The 20,125-nt window shown below is 38.4% G+C and overlaps 1 protein-coding gene across 8 annotated transcripts in view; it reads left to right on the forward strand.

Moving 5' to 3' along the window:
- Positions 1-20,125, forward strand: part of TJP1 (tight junction protein 1) — a gene marked incomplete at its 5' end in the record, with an annotated part of 254,313 nt that overhangs the window by 150,421 nt on the left and 83,767 nt on the right. For all 8 annotated transcript variants that reach the window (XM_081227283.1, XM_081227284.1, XM_081227285.1 and 5 more), the window contains one exon: positions 10,725-10,781. In XM_081227283.1, the coding sequence (XP_081083409.1) occupies positions 10,725-10,781 (57 nt within the window). The remainder of the gene's footprint in view (positions 1-10,724; positions 10,782-20,125) is intronic.

The following is a 20,125-nucleotide window of genomic DNA, read 5'->3' on the forward strand; positions in this document are numbered from 1 at the left end:
TATATGTCACATTTCTGTTGATCGATCATACAGTATGCTTATTTTACCCAGCTTTCCAAAGCAGTGATACCAATTTACACTCCTACTAGTGGTGAGTTTTTTTTTTTTTTTTTAATAAATTTATTTATTTATTTATCTTTGGCGGCGTCGGATCTTCGTTGCTGCGTGTGGGCTTTCTCTAGTTGGGGCGAGCAGGGGCTGCTCTTTGTTGCGGTGCACGGGCTTCTCATTGAGGTGGCTTCTCATTGAGGTGGCTTCTCTTTGTTGCGGAACATGGGCTATGGGCGTGCAGGCTTCTGTAGTTGTGGCACGTGGGCTCAGTAGTTGTGGCTCACGGGCTCTAGAGTGCAGGCTCAGTAGTTGTGGTGCACGGGCTTAGTTGCTCCGTGGCATGTGGGATCTTCCTGGACCAGGGCTCGAACCCATGTCCCCTACATTGGCAGGTGGATTCTTAACCACTGTGCCACCAGGGAGCCCACTAAGTGGTGTGTTTTGATTAGAGTGTTCATTATTATTTTCTTTTAGCTTATTGTATGGTTGTGTAGTAGCCTTTCATTGTGTTTTTAATTTGTATTACCCTGTTGATTAAAGAAGTTGAGCACTTTCCCACGTGTTTACTGTCCTCTTGTTTGAAGCGCTTCGTCAAGCCCTCAGCCCATCTTTTCTGTTAGGTGCTTTGTCTTTATTGATTTTCTGACTGTGAATACTAGATTCGTTAGATAGATATTAGCAGGTTAACTTTAAAAGCCCAGATTTACATGAAAATAAGTGATACTGCTTCTTTGTTTGTATGGGAGAAGTCCTAAGTTTTAATAACCAAACAGCTTGCATTCAGACTGGTATATTTACTTCTTACCGAACCTTGATCTATCACAACTGCCACCTTAATAATGAAGTTTCAGCCTTAAGATGCCTGGTTTGGGAACCAGGAGGGAGCTGCCTGGTGGAATGTGCCCAAGTGAAGCTTAGCAGTTGAAACACAGCTTGTTACTTTACCTTAGACATTTTGTGATTTGTTTAAAATAGTTTTAGGGTTGAGGTGCAGTAAGGAGGCTGATTTTAAAGAAATGTGGCCTGTCGAGTGTACAAATTTGCTGTTTTCCATTGAGTGCTTTGTTAGAGAAGTATCATGGTTTTTCATATATTTTATTATTTAGAAATTGAAAAGACTTCCTAAAACTTTTTAGTTTTTTTTCTTTTTTTTTTGAAAATCACATAGTGATTTAGTGAGGAGGAAGAATGACCAAAGAAACTCCAAAACCAGACGTGTTAACTACCCATTCAGGTTCCTTTAATAGGTTAATTATATTCTTCATTTTAGCAGCTAAAGAAAGAATGTTCTTGATTTTGATAAGAATTTGATGAATTTGCTCATATATGATAGTTTAGAATATGACTTAAATGTTCTACTGCCCAAAGCAAATGTGGTCAAGATAGCATTCTTTTGTACCTAGCAATTTTCAGCTCCTTATTAATCTTGTCATTACCATTCCTTTTTTTTTTTGCTCTGTGAATATTTATTTTTAATTTAACTGTAGTGATTTACAAGATCATGTTCCAAGTGTACAGCTTCAGATTCTTTTCCATTATAGGTTATTATAAGCTATTGAATATAGTTCCCTGTACTATACAATAAATCCTTGTTGTTTATCTATTTTATATATAGTGGTATATATCTGCTAATCCCTGGATATATACCCAGGAATGGGATTGCAGGATCATATGGTAGCTCTATTTTTAGTTTTTTAAAGAACCTCCGTACTGTTTTCCATAGTGGCTGCACCAATTTTCATTACCACCAGCAATGTACAGGAGTTCCTTTTCTCCACTCCCTTTCCAGCATTTATTATTTGTAGACTTTCTGTTGATAGCCATTCCAACAGGTTCGTGAGGTGATACCTCATTGTAGTTTCGATTTGCATTTCTCTAATAATTAGTGATGTTGAGCATCCTTTTGTGTGCCTCTTGGCTATCTGTATGTCCTCCTTGGAGAGAGATCTATTTAGGTCTTCTGCCCATTTTTTGATTGGGTTGTTTTTTTGATACTGAGGTTTATGAGCTGTCTGTGTATTTTAGAAATTAAGCCCTTATCGGTTACATCATTTGCAAATACTTTCTCTTAGTCTGTAAGTTGTCTTTTTGTTTTGTTTATGGAAAAACTTTTCAATTTTGAGTTAATGTTAGAGAAAAGTTGCAGAAATATTGGAGTTCTCTTCTATGTTTTATTCCACTCCCCTTACGTTTTACATAACTGTAACTGTAGAACAGTTATCAAGGATAAGAAATGAACAATGATCCAATAATAACTAAATTACCCACCACATTTGAATTTTGCTAGTTCTTCCTTTTTCTCTTCCAGGATTCCACTTTGCCTTTAGTTGTTACTTCTTTTTGGTGTCTGACTCTGTAACAGATCCTCAGTTTTCCCTTTGTCTTTTATGACTTTTTGAAGAGGATTGGTTATTTTTTAGAATGCCCTTCAACTTGGTTTGTCTGATGTTTTTTCATCATTGGAATGAAGTCGTGCATTTTTGGCAAGAATACTATAAAAACCATGTTGTTCATCATCTCAAGGGGTTCATGATATTGATCTGTCTTATTATTGGTAATGTTTACCTTGGTTAAGATGGTATTTCTCACTGTAAAGTTACTGTGTTTCTGTAATTTATAAGTATTTTGGAGGAGATAATTTGGGGCTGTGCTTAATTTAACTGTTAGTCCTCAAACATTCACCCACTAGTTTTATCATCTGTGGGTGGATCTTTATCTGCAACAGTTTCTGGAGTTTGGCTGATGGTAATTCTGTTTTCCCTTTTCCTTTCACATTTAATTGAAATTCCACTCTAATGAAGAGCTGTCCCTTTCCCATTTGTTTATTTGATTACATCAGTTATGGACTCAAGGGTTATCATTCTGTGGGTTAATGTCTAATGTTATTATTTTGTTGCTCACATTATTCCAGCTTTGGCCTTTAGAAGCTCTTTCAAGCTGGTGTTCTCTTGACAAACCCCCATAATTTTTTGAGCAGTACCTTCATTTCTAGTGCCACATGATATTCCAGGTTCATGCTGCATTTTCCCTGACCCAGCCCTTCAACCAACCCCTTCTCTGAGAAATTCTGGTTTGTTTTATTAAAGACTAGTATTTAGAAATTAAGATCTCCATGCTAGCTGTGCTCATTGCAGTCCTTCTTGCTTCTAGGCTCTCAGCAGACAGAGCTAGGAATCCTGTAGGCATATGCATATCTATAAGACTCTTATTTCTGTATCTATCTGCATGTATATTGAAAACCATGGGTTTACACTGATACCTCAAAATTCCGATCTCACATCATAGAGTTCAGTTTAGCCTCCCTCCTTTTCTTATTTATAGTTTTTTTCTCCAGCAATAGAAACCCAGCTCTCATTATCTATTATTTCTTCACTTCTAGTATACACGCAAAACAGTTTAAATTTTTTACCCATTTCTCCCCTCACCCCTGGAGAAAGACTTTTGTATACATGGAGGATAATATATCATGGAACAATACTGCTACACAAAAAGATACACTCAGAAATATCACTTCCTCATCTATGCTACCCCATTTCCTTTCCCTTTTCTACCTGGAAAAAATTTGAAAGGTCTTTTATCCACTTTCAGCCATTAGAAAATGTCAACCTAAAAAGTTTTATTTTTGATAACTGGAAAGCACTAAGTTTTCGAGGGTATCTGTAACTGTCCCTGATGAGAATTTCTCAGGGTTTAATGGTAACTTATTTAAGCTGATATTCTTTTGTAACAGGGAAGAGCTAAATCGGACTCCACGTTGGATCTGTTTCTTGGACTTTAACCTTTGCTTTTTGTTGCCTTTGTTATTATGATCACACATAATGGTCTGCCTCAGGGAACCCTGTCCACCTGTAGTTGGCTGCAAGAAAAAAGAAACTAACGCATCCCCTCACCGGGGCTGGTCATTCCAGGAGATGTTTTGCTAGACTGCCTTTTACTTTACTTCCTCACTGCCTCTCCTTCTCTGATTCTATAAAAGAAACTGGCATCCAGACCCCGATAAGATGGTTTTTCAGAGACACTAGTCTGCCATCTTCTTGGTCTGCCGGCTTTCCAAATAAAGTTGTATTCCTTTGCCTCAACACCTCATCTCCGATTCATTGGCCTGTCATGTGGTGAGCAGAGCGAGCTAGGACTTGGTAACACTTTCACTTTGATCTTAGGACATTGGCAAATACAGGAATTTATCTGTGAAGTTACTTAAGCAAACCTCTAGCTTTGATCAACCAAAAAAATTCTAGGCCCACCTGTGTCTTTCTTCCAGCTCTTAATATTTTCTAATCCTATCCATTTCATCGTCTGTCTCCTAAATTGTCAGCCAAGGAGTGAACACACAATAAAGTATTTGAAAATTTAACTGGTGTTGAGAATAGTGGGATGTCAGATGCTCGATTTACTTACTTTCTGTTGAGGCTGTCATCCCACAGTTGCTGCAGTGTCACTTTGATCATTATTTTTAGTTCTTATGCTTAGTGAGTTCTTATCCTGTTTGTGAGATTTGTTGAATTCCCTGAGTGTCTCCAAGACCACTCTTCATTTGACTTCAGAATCATCTTTTTTACTCTCTCTTGGACAGGATATCTCCATTTTGAGAGTTTACTTGACAGCTCTTCAGATCAATCCAAATGTATATTTTCCCCACCCTTTAGCACATACACTAGTCTCTGTCTTTGTACTTTATTTGCATAGCAGTGATCACATTTGAAATTAAATGCATAACTGAAAGGTCAAAGAGGGGCAGGGGTCATTTGTTTTATTCACTAAAACTTAGGTTGTACTTCTTAAGTTCCTGGCTCAACCTTATCTCAGTAGGTAATCTTGCTTTCTATTTTGGATGGAAAGCAAAAAAACAAAAACAAAAAACAAAATACTTTGGAGGGCAGGAGAATTCAGAAACAATTCAGCATAACAGCTTTGCATACAGAAGAAAAACTCAGAGCCACCAGTGTTACCTCTCTCTTTGCTACTTGATATTCCTAGTGGGGGACCACAAGTCATCAGGAAAGAGTGCTCAGTGTGCTTTATTTAAGAGATAGTACTGCATAAATTATTTAAAGTATATATTTGATATGTAAAGGTCCAACAGTTTAAAAAATATGAAAATTTTATTTTATGGTATCTTCCATTTTTATATTTTGTTTTGATGTATTCTCTGGACAATAAATGACATTTTTATATTAGTTCCTCACTGGCTGTTCCTTTTCAGGTTCCTTAGGTTCTTCCTTTTTTCCCCCTCAGAATATTTGTGGTGCACAGGGTCATCTTAGTCCTTTGGTAATTGGATCTTTTCTCTTGGATTCAATACTACTTTGTTGATTACTCCTAGATCCTTATCTGTGCCAGATCTCCTATATCCACCTGCCTACTGCCTATATCTCTGCTTCAGTATTTCCACAGGCACCTTAAATTAAAGGTGACTAAAACTCAATTTGTAATCTCTTTTTCTGCTGGCTTTTTCACGCAGCTGCTCAATTCAGAACCTGTAACAGCCATCTTTAGCTCCTCCCCCCTCTTTACTTCCACTTTCTAACTGGTTTCCCTGCCTCAACTCCCTCTTCCACATCACAGCCATCAGAATGAGTCCTGACTATGGAATATGACAGCCTAAAGTTCCTTAGTGTCTTCCCATTGAGTTTACAGTCCTTAGCGCTACATTTGTTACAAGGCCTGTTGGGATGTCTTCTGCAGCTTCTCTTTTTATTTTACCCTTTCCCTACTCCACAAATGGTACTGTTCAGCCACATCAAAGCCAGCTTTATGTGCAGCATTAACAGCCTTGCTGATACCCTGTTTCTTCTCTGGAAACATCTTTCCCCACTTTCCTGGTCATCCTTCAAGCTTGAACTCGGATGTTTCTTTCTCGGGGACTCAGTCTCCCATCTTCTCAAGCAAGCAGCGTCCTCTCCATCCCCCGTGGCACCTCGTATACACATTTATCTAGTGTTATAAGCCTTTCCTTGAGTCCTTAAGGAGGTAGAAGGACCTTTTTTTTTTTTTTTTTTTTTTGCGGTACGTGGGTCTCTCACTGTTGTGGCCTCTCCCGTTGTGGAGCACAGGCTCCGGTTGTGCAGGCTCAGCGGCCATGGCTCACGGGCCCAGCCGCTCCGCGGCATGTGGGGTCTTCCCGGACCGGGGTACGAACCCGTGTCCCCTGCATCGGCAGGCGGACTCTCAACCACTGCGCCATCAGGGAAGCCCAAGAAGGACCTATTTTTGATCTCTACAGCACTTAGCATAAATGTCTGGATTGAATAAATGAATAGATTGTTTTTAAAATTACAGCCATAAGGATGGTAAATTTTAACTGGCTATATACCCAGTTAATATTAAGGAGTTAAGATTTTCCTTCATTTGGAGAACACTGGCTTTATTCCGTCTTGGATTTGGTCTTCTCCCAGTTATAGGTTCATCCCTTCTTGTCCGTTCTTGTGTTCTCCTGTCTTTTCCCCACTTGATCTGTAATCAGCCCTAAAGGACAGTGAAACTGCCTAGAATTAGGATCTTAAGTTTTGGCAGGAAGCCCTTCAGAGTTGGTGATCTGAGTAGTGTCTTTGCCAGCTGGAGCTTAGAACAAAGAAACCAAACAAACTCTTGGCACTCTCTGAAATGCAGCTTTTTGCTTCTTCAGAAATTGTGATTCTGGTCAGTTGACACTGACTTAGAAGTGTATGTAGAACTCAGAGTCCAGTGGCCACGATTACAGTCCCTCTGGATGCCTACAGTGCTTCACTAGTTATTGAATTTGCAGCCTGTTTGGAATTGAAATTACAGTCTAATAGAATTTTGGAGCTGGACAGGACTTTTTACTTGAGATAATGTCATACCATTCCCTAAATGAGGAACACTAAGGTTATTTACCTAGTTAATGGCAGATTTGGGCTGTGATCTTGGTATTTCTGGCTTAGTTCATTTTCTGTTTAACAGCATCTTCCATAGTTATAGGGAATGATAGTGCTGTAATCATTCTTAGAGGAGTGACACTTTTTTACTTGCGGTCTCCCCACAAGCCTAAATGTTTTGGGAATGAGATTATTCATCTACCAGAAAATCCTTCTGCCAGTTATGCATTCTGCTTTTTTTTTCCTGTAAGAAAAATGACAAGTAAGCAATTTTACAATAAGGATGATGTTTCAAAAATTATTTGAGTAAGTAGTAGATGAACATAATAGAACATTACAAAAGGGCTCACAGTGAAAATGTAAGATTCCCTACCTCCCTGCCCCAATTTCTCTTTCTCCACCCCAGAGGCCACTTGTTTTTTTAGGTATTCTTTCAAAGGAAATCCCCTTTCTCCTTTTTCTAAAGTATCAAAATTTTAGCATTAAAATCTAAAGTATCAAAATTTCTAAAGTATCACATTTAGTGGTACTAAAAGTTTTTTATATCTGTTCTGGCCTTCAGTTTCTGAGTGATTTAATAAGAATCCCCTCTCACCACCTCCCAACATTTTATGTTCACTTTCAAACATAGCAAAGTTGAAAAAATTACAGTGGGTACTTGAATCCCATCATCTAAGATTCTACCATTATATTTTACTGTATTTGTATTCTCAGTTCCTTCAGAACTCCTCATAAAGTCTGCCTAGTTATATAAACAACCATGGATACAATTTTGCTGCTTTTGCCACTGAAGGAAACCAAAGGCCTGAGAGTGGAGAGAGATGGAATGGTCCATGGTTTAAACTAGTAACACTTTTCTCTGTGTGTGTGTTTTAAGTGATTAGGATCAGCAAGGCATAACAACTTATTTATATTATGGATTCAGTTGCTTTAGTGCACAGGTTAAGAGCCTAACTGACCACCCTTTTTTTTTTTTTTTTTTTTCTGTACCCGGGCCTCTCACTGCTGTGGCCTCTCCCGTTGCGGAGCACAGGCTCCGGACACACAGGCTCCACGGCCATGGCTCGCGGGCCCAGCCGCTCCGCGGCATGTGGGATCTTCCGGGATCGGGGCACGAACCCGTGTCCCCTGCATCAGCAGGCGGACTCTCAACCACTGCGCCACCAGGGAAGCCCTGACCACCCTTTTTGATGTTTCGTTCTCTCAGCTTCTTTCTTGCACATTGGTCTCCCTTCTGATAAATCAAGCTAATAATGCTGTGTTTTGCTTTAACAGAGAAGGGAGCTATTGTATTACCCATTTTGGGGAAGCCATTGAGTTGGTTGAGTTGTGTACTTTTCTGAAGAAACATTAATTTTGATTGGAATGCTGAGAACAATTGTTTTAGTATTTTTATTTTTCCCCTTATATAAACAAAATAACCTAAATTTCTTATTGTACTAGAAGCTTGTACATTAAGACCTTATTCTATAAATCCCTTACTAACAGGATACTTTTTTATAATTAACAATAAAACATAAAATAATCTTAACTATTACTTGATTTTTCCTAAAAGCAAAGTTAAAAATAGATATTTGAAGTTTCAAGTGGGATTTGATGAATGTGGCTTAAAATATTTTGGCAGTTTATTCTGACTGGGAATGGAGAAAGGAAAGCAAAAAAAAAAAAAAAACCTAATGAAAAAAATATTACCCATAATTCCTTCACTTTGAGGATGATCTGTGTTAACATTTTGTATATTCTTTTAGCCTTTCTTTTCATATTCACGTTCAAACAAAGGATAACAATATACAAGCCGTTTCATAATCTGCTTTTCCTTCCTTCACATTAAATGAATTTCCTCATTTGATTCATATTCTTTTTTTTTCTTTTTGCGTATGCGGGCCTCTCACTGTTGTGGCCTCTCCCGTTGCGGAGCACAGGCTCCGGACGCGCAGGCTCAGTGGCCATGGCTCATGGGCCCAGCCGCTCCGCGACATGTGGGATCTTCCCGGACCAGGGCACGAACCCGTGTCCCCTGCACCGGCAGGCGGACTCTCAACCACTGCGCCACCGGGGAAGCCCTGATTCGTATTCTTTTACTAGATAGTAAATTGTGTGGCCATTAAAACCATATGGAGGATGATAAATTTTCATTCCAAAGAATATGTTATGGAGGTCCTCTTTGGTTATCAGGTCACTTTCAGTTTGCACTGATAGGAAAGGAATTAAAAGGGTAGTGAAGCAGTGCTGCTGGTTTAAGAAGTAGATCAAGGCAAAACAAGCTTAAAGCCATGCAAGCAGTTCTCATTTTTAATAAGTCAGCTAAGATTGGACAAACTGGCAATTGCAGATATTTTTATCCTGTATATTTTAGTAGGATTCTTGATGTTTAGCAGAATTACTCATATCATCACTGTGTCACATTGATGGAGGTATTTTTTAAAATACATAAATGCTGGTCAATTTTTTTAAAAAACAAAACAGCTTTGTTTCCAGCAGAGGTCTCATTAAAAGGAGGTTTTGCTGCACTTGACTGAAAGATTGAAACAAAACGCTGGTTGACAGTTCTTATCTATGGGAGTGAACAGAGGGATCCTTTCTCTCCCTCTCTTATTCATCTGGCAGGAAAGTTAATCTAGTTGCTTTGTATTTAGGGAAGCAGGCTTTCTTTATAGGGATTCCTTTTCTAAAGTGGCATTAATGTTCGATTAAAGTTGCTGTGGGAAAGGAGAAATGGGCCCAGGGCCCCTTGGTGGACATGTTCTCATGATGGTAGTGACAGCAGTGCAGTAGGAAACAAACCTTATTTGTGGAACAGACATTGATGAGGCTGGGTGACAAGTGATGTCCTGGAAGCATCGTGCTCAGCATTCTCACTTCTGCCCTACCTTGTGATACCTCTGAAAAAGCCTTTAAACAGCTTGTAGATATATATGTTCAGGAACCCCAATTGCAGAAAATGGTAACATTAAAAGAGATTGAATTACTTTAAGCCTCCAAGAGCAATTAACCCAATTTATAAGAAAGTTATTTTGAATTCTTTAGTGTCTATCTCTTAGATAGTGATTTATTTCTCTTTTTAGTAAAAAGTTCTTGACAGGAGAAGAACCTGAACTACACTGACATTTGAGCACCTTTATTGGAGCTTGCACCACTTTTATTTTATTGCAGTTCTTTGGGGCAGGGAGTTTGGAATTGTTTATTTGTTTTTCTTTTTTGTTTCTTTTGTGTGTGACATGGGCATGTGTGCATGATATGTATATTAGAAAAGCCTTTTTCTTCAGGGTTATAAACAAAGCTTGACGATAATTCTGTAGTAAAACTGAAACTAGGTGGAGCAGTAATGTTTTAACTGATACTGAAGCGCCATTGACCAAACCTATCAAATGGTCTTATCTGTTTTCCTGTGATACTTGTATTTATAATTACTGAGTTCAGAGGTATTTGACGTTTCCTTCCTTTGCACAACGTTAAGGAATACTTTTAAATGTTTTATGTGTTGTTCGCTAGATATTTTAAAATAGTATTCCAACTTCTGTTCATTTCTATCTGATGTTAAGTATAAAGTTGCAGAATTAACTTGAACACTGATTTCAGCTGGCATGAAATGAATATAGAGTGGCATCTGTCCAAATTAAGTTAAAAACAAAGGAAGTTCCTGTGTGTAATTTCCTGTCTCTTACAACAAAAACAAAAGCAAGCAAAAAACCTTCTATAATTATTAAGCCCTTTTCAGAGTATCTAATATTGAAAGTAGGAATTTTGGTATTTTACTGTTTGTTTGCTAGCTGTTCTCATTCACTTTATTAGACATTTTCTTAAAAGATAATTATTGTTTTTGTTTTCCTTTATCAGAACACAGCAATGGAGGAAACAGCTATATGGGAACAACACACAGTGACACTTCACAGGGTGAGTTCTGTTGGAGTAAATAATCTGTGTGTAGGTCAGGATACTGGCAGCTTTTGAAAACAATAGAGGAAAGCCAGATGTCAGGAAGCCAGAAGAAAGGGGAAGAACTTTTCTATATTCCTTTGTTTAAAATTAGAGTTGCAATAAATTCTTTATTAAGGTCAAAAGTGAACATGATTACTTTTTCATATATCCTTTTGGTTGTTATTTGTATATTGCTGTTTTTAATCATGACTTAAGAAATTAAGTGGTTTATTTTTAAAAACTTGATCAGATAAAAGACACCATATTTTCGTGTAAATTGTAAACTGTTTGAGCTTTTCTGAGTAATATGTATATATTGTGGGCTTGGGGTTTAAAATTGAACAGGGTCATGCGAGTAATAAAATCTTAAAAGATACTCCTTGATTTGAAACATGCAGAGCCAAGCTCTTGCTTAAGCAATTGCAGATGGGCAGAGAGCAAATCGCAGTGAGCTTGGTAAGAGTAAGAGCTTTGTGGGACTTCCCTGGCAATCCAGTGATTAAGACTCCGCGCTTCCAATGCAGGGGGAGTGGGTTTGATCCCTGGTTGAGAAACTAAGATCCTGCATGCCACACGGCACTAGAAATAGATGGAAAATTCTGGAATAAGAATTAAATAAATAATAGCTTTAAAAAAAAAAAAAAAAAAAAGAGCTTTGTCTGAAATGAGACTGCCCTGAATTTGAATCCTACTGCTGCCTGCTTCCCTTTAGAAATGAGCAAGTGACCAAACCTGCCTTTAAAGCATTGGTTTTCAGTGTTAAAAATGGGGCTTATGCCACCCCATGCTTGACATAAAGTAGTGCCTCCCATAAATCTCTCCTTTCCTCCCTTTGAAGAGAGCTGAATCTACTGATTACCCTTCTCCTTATAGAATGTACAGAAAGAGATTAGAGAATATTTAAATATTTTACACTTACTATTTCTACCAGCTATATCCATTACTAGGAAAATGGAAAGGGGGAAAATCATGTTCCTGAACCACCCTGCACCTGACTATCTCGTGAATCTTTGAATCTACACATGATAGACAATGGGTAAATTAATTATTAAAAAACAGTGATTTCAGATAAGACTTTTTTATGTCTCCCTAAATGGTGAAAGAAATCATTAAATAATACTAACCTTAACTTTTAATTTATAAAGCTAAGGTATGGCTTGAATTTGTTTGAAATGTGCTGGTAGCATATTTAAATCAGATTAAACATATACCATCATACCTTATAAATGTTTAATTGGCTGGTTTTTATAGAATAATTTGGTGTTTTACCACATTACATTTATTTTCTTAATACCTTTATTATTTTTATTGGTATAATTTACACACAGTAAGATTCATCCTTAGTGTACCGTTCTGAGTTTGACAAATGCATTTAGTCATGTAAGTCCTATAACCACCACTTCAGACAATATAGAACAATTCCATCACCATGAAATTTTCCCTTGTGCCATTTGCAGTCAACCCAGTCCGCTTACCCTGAGCACTGAGTAACCACTGATGTGTTTTCTGTTCCTATATGTCTGCTTTTTCTCTCATGTAGGTGAACTCATACAATACATAGCCTTTTGAGACTGGTTTCTTACACTTAGCCTAATGCACTTGAGATTTTTCTGTGATGTACTTGTATCAGTAGTTCTTATTGCTGAATAGTATTCCATTGTATGAATGTAGAATAATTTGCTTATTCATTATCCAGTCTTGATACCCTGGGGCGGTTTCCAGTTTTTGGTGATTGTGAATAAATCTCTAGTGTACTGGTTTTTGAATGAACATAGCTTTTCATGTCTCTTGGGTAAATTCCTAGGAATGGAATTGTTTTTAGTTTGTAGTTCTCTAAAGACTAATGATTTTGAATATCTGTTTATGCGCTTATTTGTCATCCATTATTTTCTTTGGTAAAATGTGTTCAAATCTTATACCCATTTTTAATTAGGTTTTTTGTTTTCTTATATTGACCTTAAAAATGGGTTTACTTGGGATCAAGAAAGAATTGCAATTCAGGGTCTGCAGCCACTGCAAGACACAGGTGCAAGACCCTAGCAAAAATAGAACTCTTTTATAGAGGGGAAAAGGAAGTTGGGAGGGCTGTAGTTAACAGAGTCCATTGGAGGAATTGAGAGTTCAGAGTGTAGTGGTTTTTCATTGGCTGAATTGTGACAGTCTGTCATTGGCTGAGTTCTTGGCAGGCAAGAAGAGGAAGTCTTTCTTCTTGCTGGGCTCTGCTAACAGCACCGTGTATGAGTGCTCCCCCTTCTGGCCTCCCAACTCTGTTTTTTTTTGGGGGGGGGTGGTTCACGGGCCTGTCACTGTTGTGGCCTCTCCCGTTGCGGAGCACAGGTTCCGGATGCGCAGGCCCAGCGGCCATGGCTCACGGGCCCAGCCGCTCCGCGGCATGTGGGATCTTCCCTGACTGGGGCACGAACCCATGTCCCCTGCGTCGGCAGGCGGACTCTCAACCACTGCACCACCAGGGAAGCCCCCAACTCTATTTTAATTGAGGTTTCTGTTTATTAATTTTTATACTTACTGTTTTTTTAAACTGTGGTAAAATACACATAACAAAATTTGCCATCTGTCCAGTTCCTTTGTCCATTTTTAAATTGGGTTTTATTTGTTGAATTGTAGGAGTTTTTATATATTCTGGTCATTAACCCCTTATCAGATATATGACTCATAAATTTTTTTTTTCCCATTCCATGGATTACCTTTGTACTCTGTTAACTGTGTCCCTTGGTGCACAGAAGTTGTTACTGAGTTTTGAGAGTTTTGAATATCTTCTGGATACAAGTTCTTTAATAGGTATCGTTTTGCAAATATTTTTCCCAGTTTGTGGCTTACCTTTTTCCTTCTCTTAACAGTGTCTTTTGCAGAGTATAAGTTTTAAATTTTGATAAAGTCCAATTTGTTCGTTTTTGCTTTTATTGATTTTGCTTTTGGTTTTGTATCTGAGAAGTCTGCCAAACCTAAGGTCCCAAATATCTTTCCTGTTGTTTTCTTCTGGAAGGTTTTGTTTTGTTTTTTGTTTTTGTTTTTTTTTAAATTAAATTTTGTATGTATTAAGATTTCTTTAGGGGATTTTTTTTTAATACGGATGTCCAGTTTTTTGAACAACCATTTATGAAAAGGTTATCCTTTTTTCGTTTAATTGCTTTCTCCCTTTGTCAAAAATCAGTGACCAAAAAAAAAAAAAAAAAAAAAAAAAAATCAGTGACCATATATGTGTCAGTCTTTCCCTAGTCTCTTCTATTGATCAGTGTGTCTATCCTTTGCCAGTTACTTCTGCCTTGATTATTGTAGCTTTATATTAAGTTGGAAATCAGGTAGTGTGAATCCTCCAAACTTATTACTATTATTTTTAATTATTTTGACTAGTTCCTTTGTCTCTGTATATAAACTTTAGAATAAGTTTGTCAAATTAAAAAAATCTGTTAGGATTTTTCATTGGGATTGCATTGAATCTGCAGATTAATTTGGGGAGAATTGACATTTCAACGGTATTGAGTATTACAAACTATGAATGTGATGTATCTCTTCATTACAGTTTTGTAGTTTTCGGCATACAGATTCTACACACGTTTTGTTAGATTTCTAGTCAAGTATATTTTTTATGTTTCCTCATGCTATTGTAAATGGTATTTTTAAAATTTCAGTTTTTGATTGTCTATTAATATGTAGAAATACAATTGATTTTTGTTTTTTTTTAAATAGTGAACTTTAAGTTTTCTAGAGTTCTTGGAACTTCTTTGGTAGATTCTTTGGCATTTTTCTATGCAGTCATCTCATCTGTGAAGAGAGGCAGTTTTATTTCTTCGTTTTTGATCTATATGCTGTTCATTTCTTTTTTTTGCCTTATTGTACTTGCTAGGACTTCCAGGATGTTGTTGAATAGGGACAGTAAGCAGGCATCCTTGCCTTATTCCAAATTTTAAATGAAAGCATTCTTTCACTATTATGTATGATGTTAGCAGTAAGGTTTTTGTAGATGCCCTTTATGAGGTTAAGGAAGTTCCCTTGTATTTCTGTTTTGCTATTTACTAGGTTGAGGAAGTTCCCTTTTATACTTAACTTTGCTAAGACGCTTTTTTTTTTTCTTTTTAAATCATGAATAGATGTTGGATTTTGCCAGTGCTTTTTTTGTAAGTATTGATTGAGGTTATCATACGAGTTTTCATTTTAGTCTGTTGGTATCGTCAGTTTCTTGCTTTTTGGATGTTGAAGAGCCTTTCATTCCCAAGATAAATTCTACCTAGTTGTGATGTATTATTCATTTTATATATTGCCAGATTGATTTGCTAATGTTTTATGAAGATATTTGTTTCTGTGTTCATGAGGAATATTGGTTAGTACTTTTTCCTTGTGTTTTTATTGGTTTTGGAGTAAGGAAAGCTACCAGCCTCAAAACAAGCAGTTGGGAAGTATTCTTCCCTGTTGTGTTCTGTGGTAGAGTTTGTGTACAACTGAAGATATTTCTCCCTTAAATGTTTGGTAGAATTCACCAGTGTAGCCATCTGGTTCTGGAGTTTTCTTTGTAAGAAAGCTTTTAACTATAAATTTATTTTCTTTAATTTTATATAGGACTATTCAGGTTATGTATTTCTTCTTTGTTAGCTTTTGGAGATTTTTTTGGTAACTTTGGTAGTTTGTATCTTTCAAAGTATTAGTTCCTTTTATCTAAACTGTCAAATTTATAGACATAAAATTGTTCATGACATTCTCTTATTTTAATATTTTAGGATCTGTAATGGTGGCCCATTTTCATTTATGATATTGGTAATTTGTGTCTTCTCTTATTTCTTGGTCAACCTGGCTAGAGGTTTAACAATTTTATTGACCTTTTCAAAATACCAGCTTTTCTTTTCATTGATATTTTTTTATTTTCTGCTTTGTATTTCACTGATTTCTACTCTTATTTTAATGTGTCTTCTGCTTACATTGGGTTTAAGTTGCTCTTCTTTTCATGATTTCTTAAGGTAGAAGCTAGATCATTTGAGACCATAGGTGTAATTTGACCGTATCACATTACATTTGTTTTTTCCTAATACCTTTTTAAATAAGGAAAATAAAATAAGACAATTAAATTAGCTAAAGTACGTTTCTCCTTTCTACAGTTTTGCCTGGTTTTGTCGGTTGTGCGGAAATGTTAGGTCATTTACTACAGAACTTAGGCAAAGTAGGAAAAGATTCTGAATGTTGAGAAAACAGAATCTGATTTTTTGAATGTGTTAAATGTGTCACACCGGGCTTCCCTGGTGGCGCAGTGGTTGGGAGTCCGCCTGCCGATGCAGGGGACGCGGGTTCGTGCCCCGGTCCGGGAGGATCCCGCGTGCCGCGGAGCGGCTGGGCCCGTGAGCCATGGCCGCTGAGCCTGCGCGTCCGGAGCCTGTGCTCCACAGCGGGAGAGGCCACAGCAGTGAGAGGCCTGTGTACCGCAAAAAAAAAAAAAAAGTGTCATACCAACTCATCATGGTAGTTGTAATACTCAGGCAAGTCTGGAACTCCTGTCTAGAAAGAAGCTCAGTGTACACTCCATTCTGTAGCTGGGCTCTTCTTGTGCTTCAGTTTTCTTTTGCCCTGAGGGAGGGGGGTACTAGCCCAGAAAAATGTCATCAAAAGATACATGGAGATAAGATGAGTATATAGTTCATAATTCTTTGGCTTTCAAACATGTTAACTATTGTGCTGGGAACACAGAGCTGCGTTGCCTCTGGGCCTCATCAGAGAGGGACTATGACAGAATGGAAGTCCTCAACAACCATCCCTCCAGGATCGTTTTTGAAGGTTTTTAAAAATAGACCTGTCATTGTAAGCCCAGAAACTTATGCCAAAGCGTAATCCAGTTGACTTCATTTTCCCAGGCTGCAGAACTATACTTTCAGATATCTTTCCTTTGGTATTCTGAGTTGTTCAGAATAAAATTTAGACTGTCTAGAGCACTGTCAGCAAACTTTTGCTGTAAAGAACCATATGATAAATAAATACTTTAGGCCTTGCAGGCCATAATTCTCTGTCACAACTTCTCAACTCTGTAGCTGTATTGCAAAAGCAGCTGTAGAGTAGGTTAACAAATGGGTGTGGCTATGTTCCAGTAAAACTTTATTTACAACAATGGGCAGCTAGCTGGATTTAGCCTGCAGGCCATAGTTTGCTGACCACTGATCTAGAGTAGTAGCTCTCAAGGTTAACTGTAAAGAGGAATCAACTGGATCATGCCCAACTACCAGAGATTCTGATTCATTTGGTCTGGGATGGGACCCGTAATATGTATGTTTAAAAATGCGTGTTTGAAATGGAGGGCCATGTCCTCTGGCATCACATTTTTAAGAAATGCTGACAAAGGAATGAGAGAAAGTTATTCTCCTTGAGGTGAGCCAAGTGAGCTTTTGGAATAGTAGTAAGTGACCGAGATAATTTGAGACTGTATGCTTTTGGCAATAACCTGGAGTTACAGATATTGTGTCTTGCCAGGTAAGGGCTTGGTGTACTTAGTTATGCCCAGTAAAACTTATTTTCACAGGAGGCCAATCTGTTCAACAAAGTCACTCTTAGGAGATCAAATGGCAGCATTGTCTAGTAGCAATATAATGCAAACCACAATGTAATTAAAATTTTCCTAGTCTTCACATTGAAAAATGTAAAATATGGGTGAATTTTATGATCTCATTTCACTCAGTATATCCAAAATGTTGTCATTTTCAACATGTAATATTTAAAAATTGGTATACTGTACTTAGCTTTTTTTTCCATACTGAGTCTAAAAAACCAATGCACATCTTGTAATTTCAGCACCTTTCAGGTAAGGCTAGCCACATTTTAAGTGCTCAGTAGTTGTGTGTATAATGGCTATAGTATTGGCAAGTGCAAGTCTGTAGCTTGAGATGGTAGTTGCATCCAGAGGGTCTTGTGTTCCACCCCTCCCACCCATGATATACCCACAACTTTCTTTAGTTTCAGATGTTCTCCCTTAGAAAATGTACATATTTTTATAATTCTTTGAGAAATGAATAAATACTCAGGAATGAGTTGGTCATCTCTACTTTTCTATTTTCTGAAAAAAAAACTACATGAAAGATTAAGTGGGCTTCCCTGGTGGCACAGTGGTTAAGAATCCGCCTGCCAGTGCAGGAGACACGGGTTCGAGCCCTGGTCTGGGAAGATCCCACATGCCGCAGAGCAACTAAGCCGGTGCGCCACAGCCGAGCCTGCGCTCTAGAGCCTGTGCTCCACAAAAAGAGAAGCCACCGCAATGAGAAGCCCATGCAGCGCAACGAAGAGTAGCCCCGGCTCACCGCAACTAGAGAAAGCCCACACACAGCAACGAAGACCCAACACAGCTAAAAATAAAAAAAAAAATTTTTTAAATAAAAAAAAAGATTAAGTGAATATTTCTATATTAAAGAATTAAAGGGTTGAGAGAAGTTAGAGAGAGGCTTGGCCAAGATGGCAGAGTAGGAAGATTCTGAGCTCACCTCTTTTCATGGGTACACCAAAATTAACACCTGTTTATGGAGCGATTATTGATGAGCAAGACTGGAGGCATAAAGATCTACAGCTAAAGATAGTAAGAAGGAACCACAGTGAGATGGGTAGGACGGGTGGAGTCATGGTCAAGACCCATACCCCCAGGTAGGCGACCCACATATGGGAGGATAATTACAATTGCAGAGGTTCTCCCCAAGGAGTGAGGGGTCTGAGCCCCACATCAGGCTCCCCAGCCCAGGGGTCCTGCACCAGGAAGATGTGTCCCCAGAATGTTTGGCTTTGAAGGCCAGCAGGGCTCACTTTCTGAAGTCCCAGAGGACTATGAGAAATAGACACTCCACTCTTAAAGGGTGCACATAAAATTTCACACCCTCTGGGACCCAAGGCAGAAGCAGTAATTTGAAAGGAACCTGTATCAGACCCATCTTCTGATCTTGGAGAGCCTCCTGGAGAGGCAGGAGACAACTGGAGTGCACCCGAGGAACACGGACATTGGCAGCAGACATTAGGGGAGCTCATTCTACCACGTGGACACTGGTGCTGGCAAGAGTCATTGTGGAACCCTCCCTCTAGCTCATCAGCACCAGGACCCACAGGGCCCTGCAGCCAGACACCCTAGGACCTGGCTGCACCCACTTCTGAGTTGGCACTAGCCCTGGGGCAAGCTTCACACACCAGTGGGCATGCACCAGTCCCAGCACCCCCTGGGCCTCAGCCCCATTCACCAGTGGTTCCACACCAGCTCTGGAACTCCTGGGCCCTGCAGCCAGAGATCCCAGGACCTGCCTTTGCCCACCAGTTGGCCGATACTAGCCCTAGAACCTGGCTTCACTCACTGGTGGGTGGGCATCAGCCCCGGGATCCCCTGGGCCCCATCCCCACCCACCAACTGTGTGACGCCAGCCCCAGGACTCCTTGGGCCCCTCAGAATGGCTATCATCAAAAAGTCTACAAATAACAAGTGTTGGTGAGGATGTGGAGGAATATGGGAACCCTAGTACACTGGTGAGAATGTAAATTAGGGCAGGCACTATGGAAAACAGTATGGAGGTTCCTCAAAAAACGAAAAATAGAACTGCCATATGATCAAGCAGTTCCACTTCTGGGTATATATTCGAAGAAAACAAAAACACTAATTTGTAAAGATACATGCACCCCAGTGTTCATAGCAGCATTATTTACAATAACCAAGATATGAAAGCAACCTAAGTGTTCATCAACAGATGAATGGATAAAGAAGATGTGGTACATATATATGTAATGGAATATTACTCAGCCACACAGAAGAATAAAATAAGGTCATTTGCAGCAACATTGGTGGACCTAGAGGGTATTATGCTTATTAGACAGAAAAAGACAATGTATGTTATCATGGATATGCAGAATCTAAAAAAATAAACTAGTGAATATAACAAAAGAGAAACAGACTCACAGATACAGAGAACAAACTAGTAGTTACCAGTGGGGAGAGGGAAGGGGGGAGGTTCAGGATAGGGGTAGAGGGTTAGGAGATACAAACTACTATTTATAAAATAAATAAGCTACAGGGATATATTATATAGGACAGGGGAATATAGCCAATATTTAATAGTAACTATAAAAGGAGTATAATCTATTAAAACTTGTATCACTATGTTGTATACCTGAAACTAATATTATATTATAAATCAACTATACTTCAGTAAAGAAGTTTTTTTAAACAATATGTTGTACACCTAAAACTAAAAAAAAAAAAAATCAAATGGAGAAAGTATGTTGAAAGCAAGGTATCTAGTTAAGAGATCATCTAAGGGCAAGCAGCTAAGTGTTTCAAATAGGGAGGGGATTGAATAGGAGGTAAA

Source organism: Mesoplodon bidens (assembly GCF_964165515.1).
Source record: "Mesoplodon bidens genome assembly, chromosome: 3".
In the NCBI taxonomy this organism is placed as follows: domain Eukaryota; kingdom Metazoa; phylum Chordata; class Mammalia; order Artiodactyla; family Ziphiidae; genus Mesoplodon; species Mesoplodon bidens.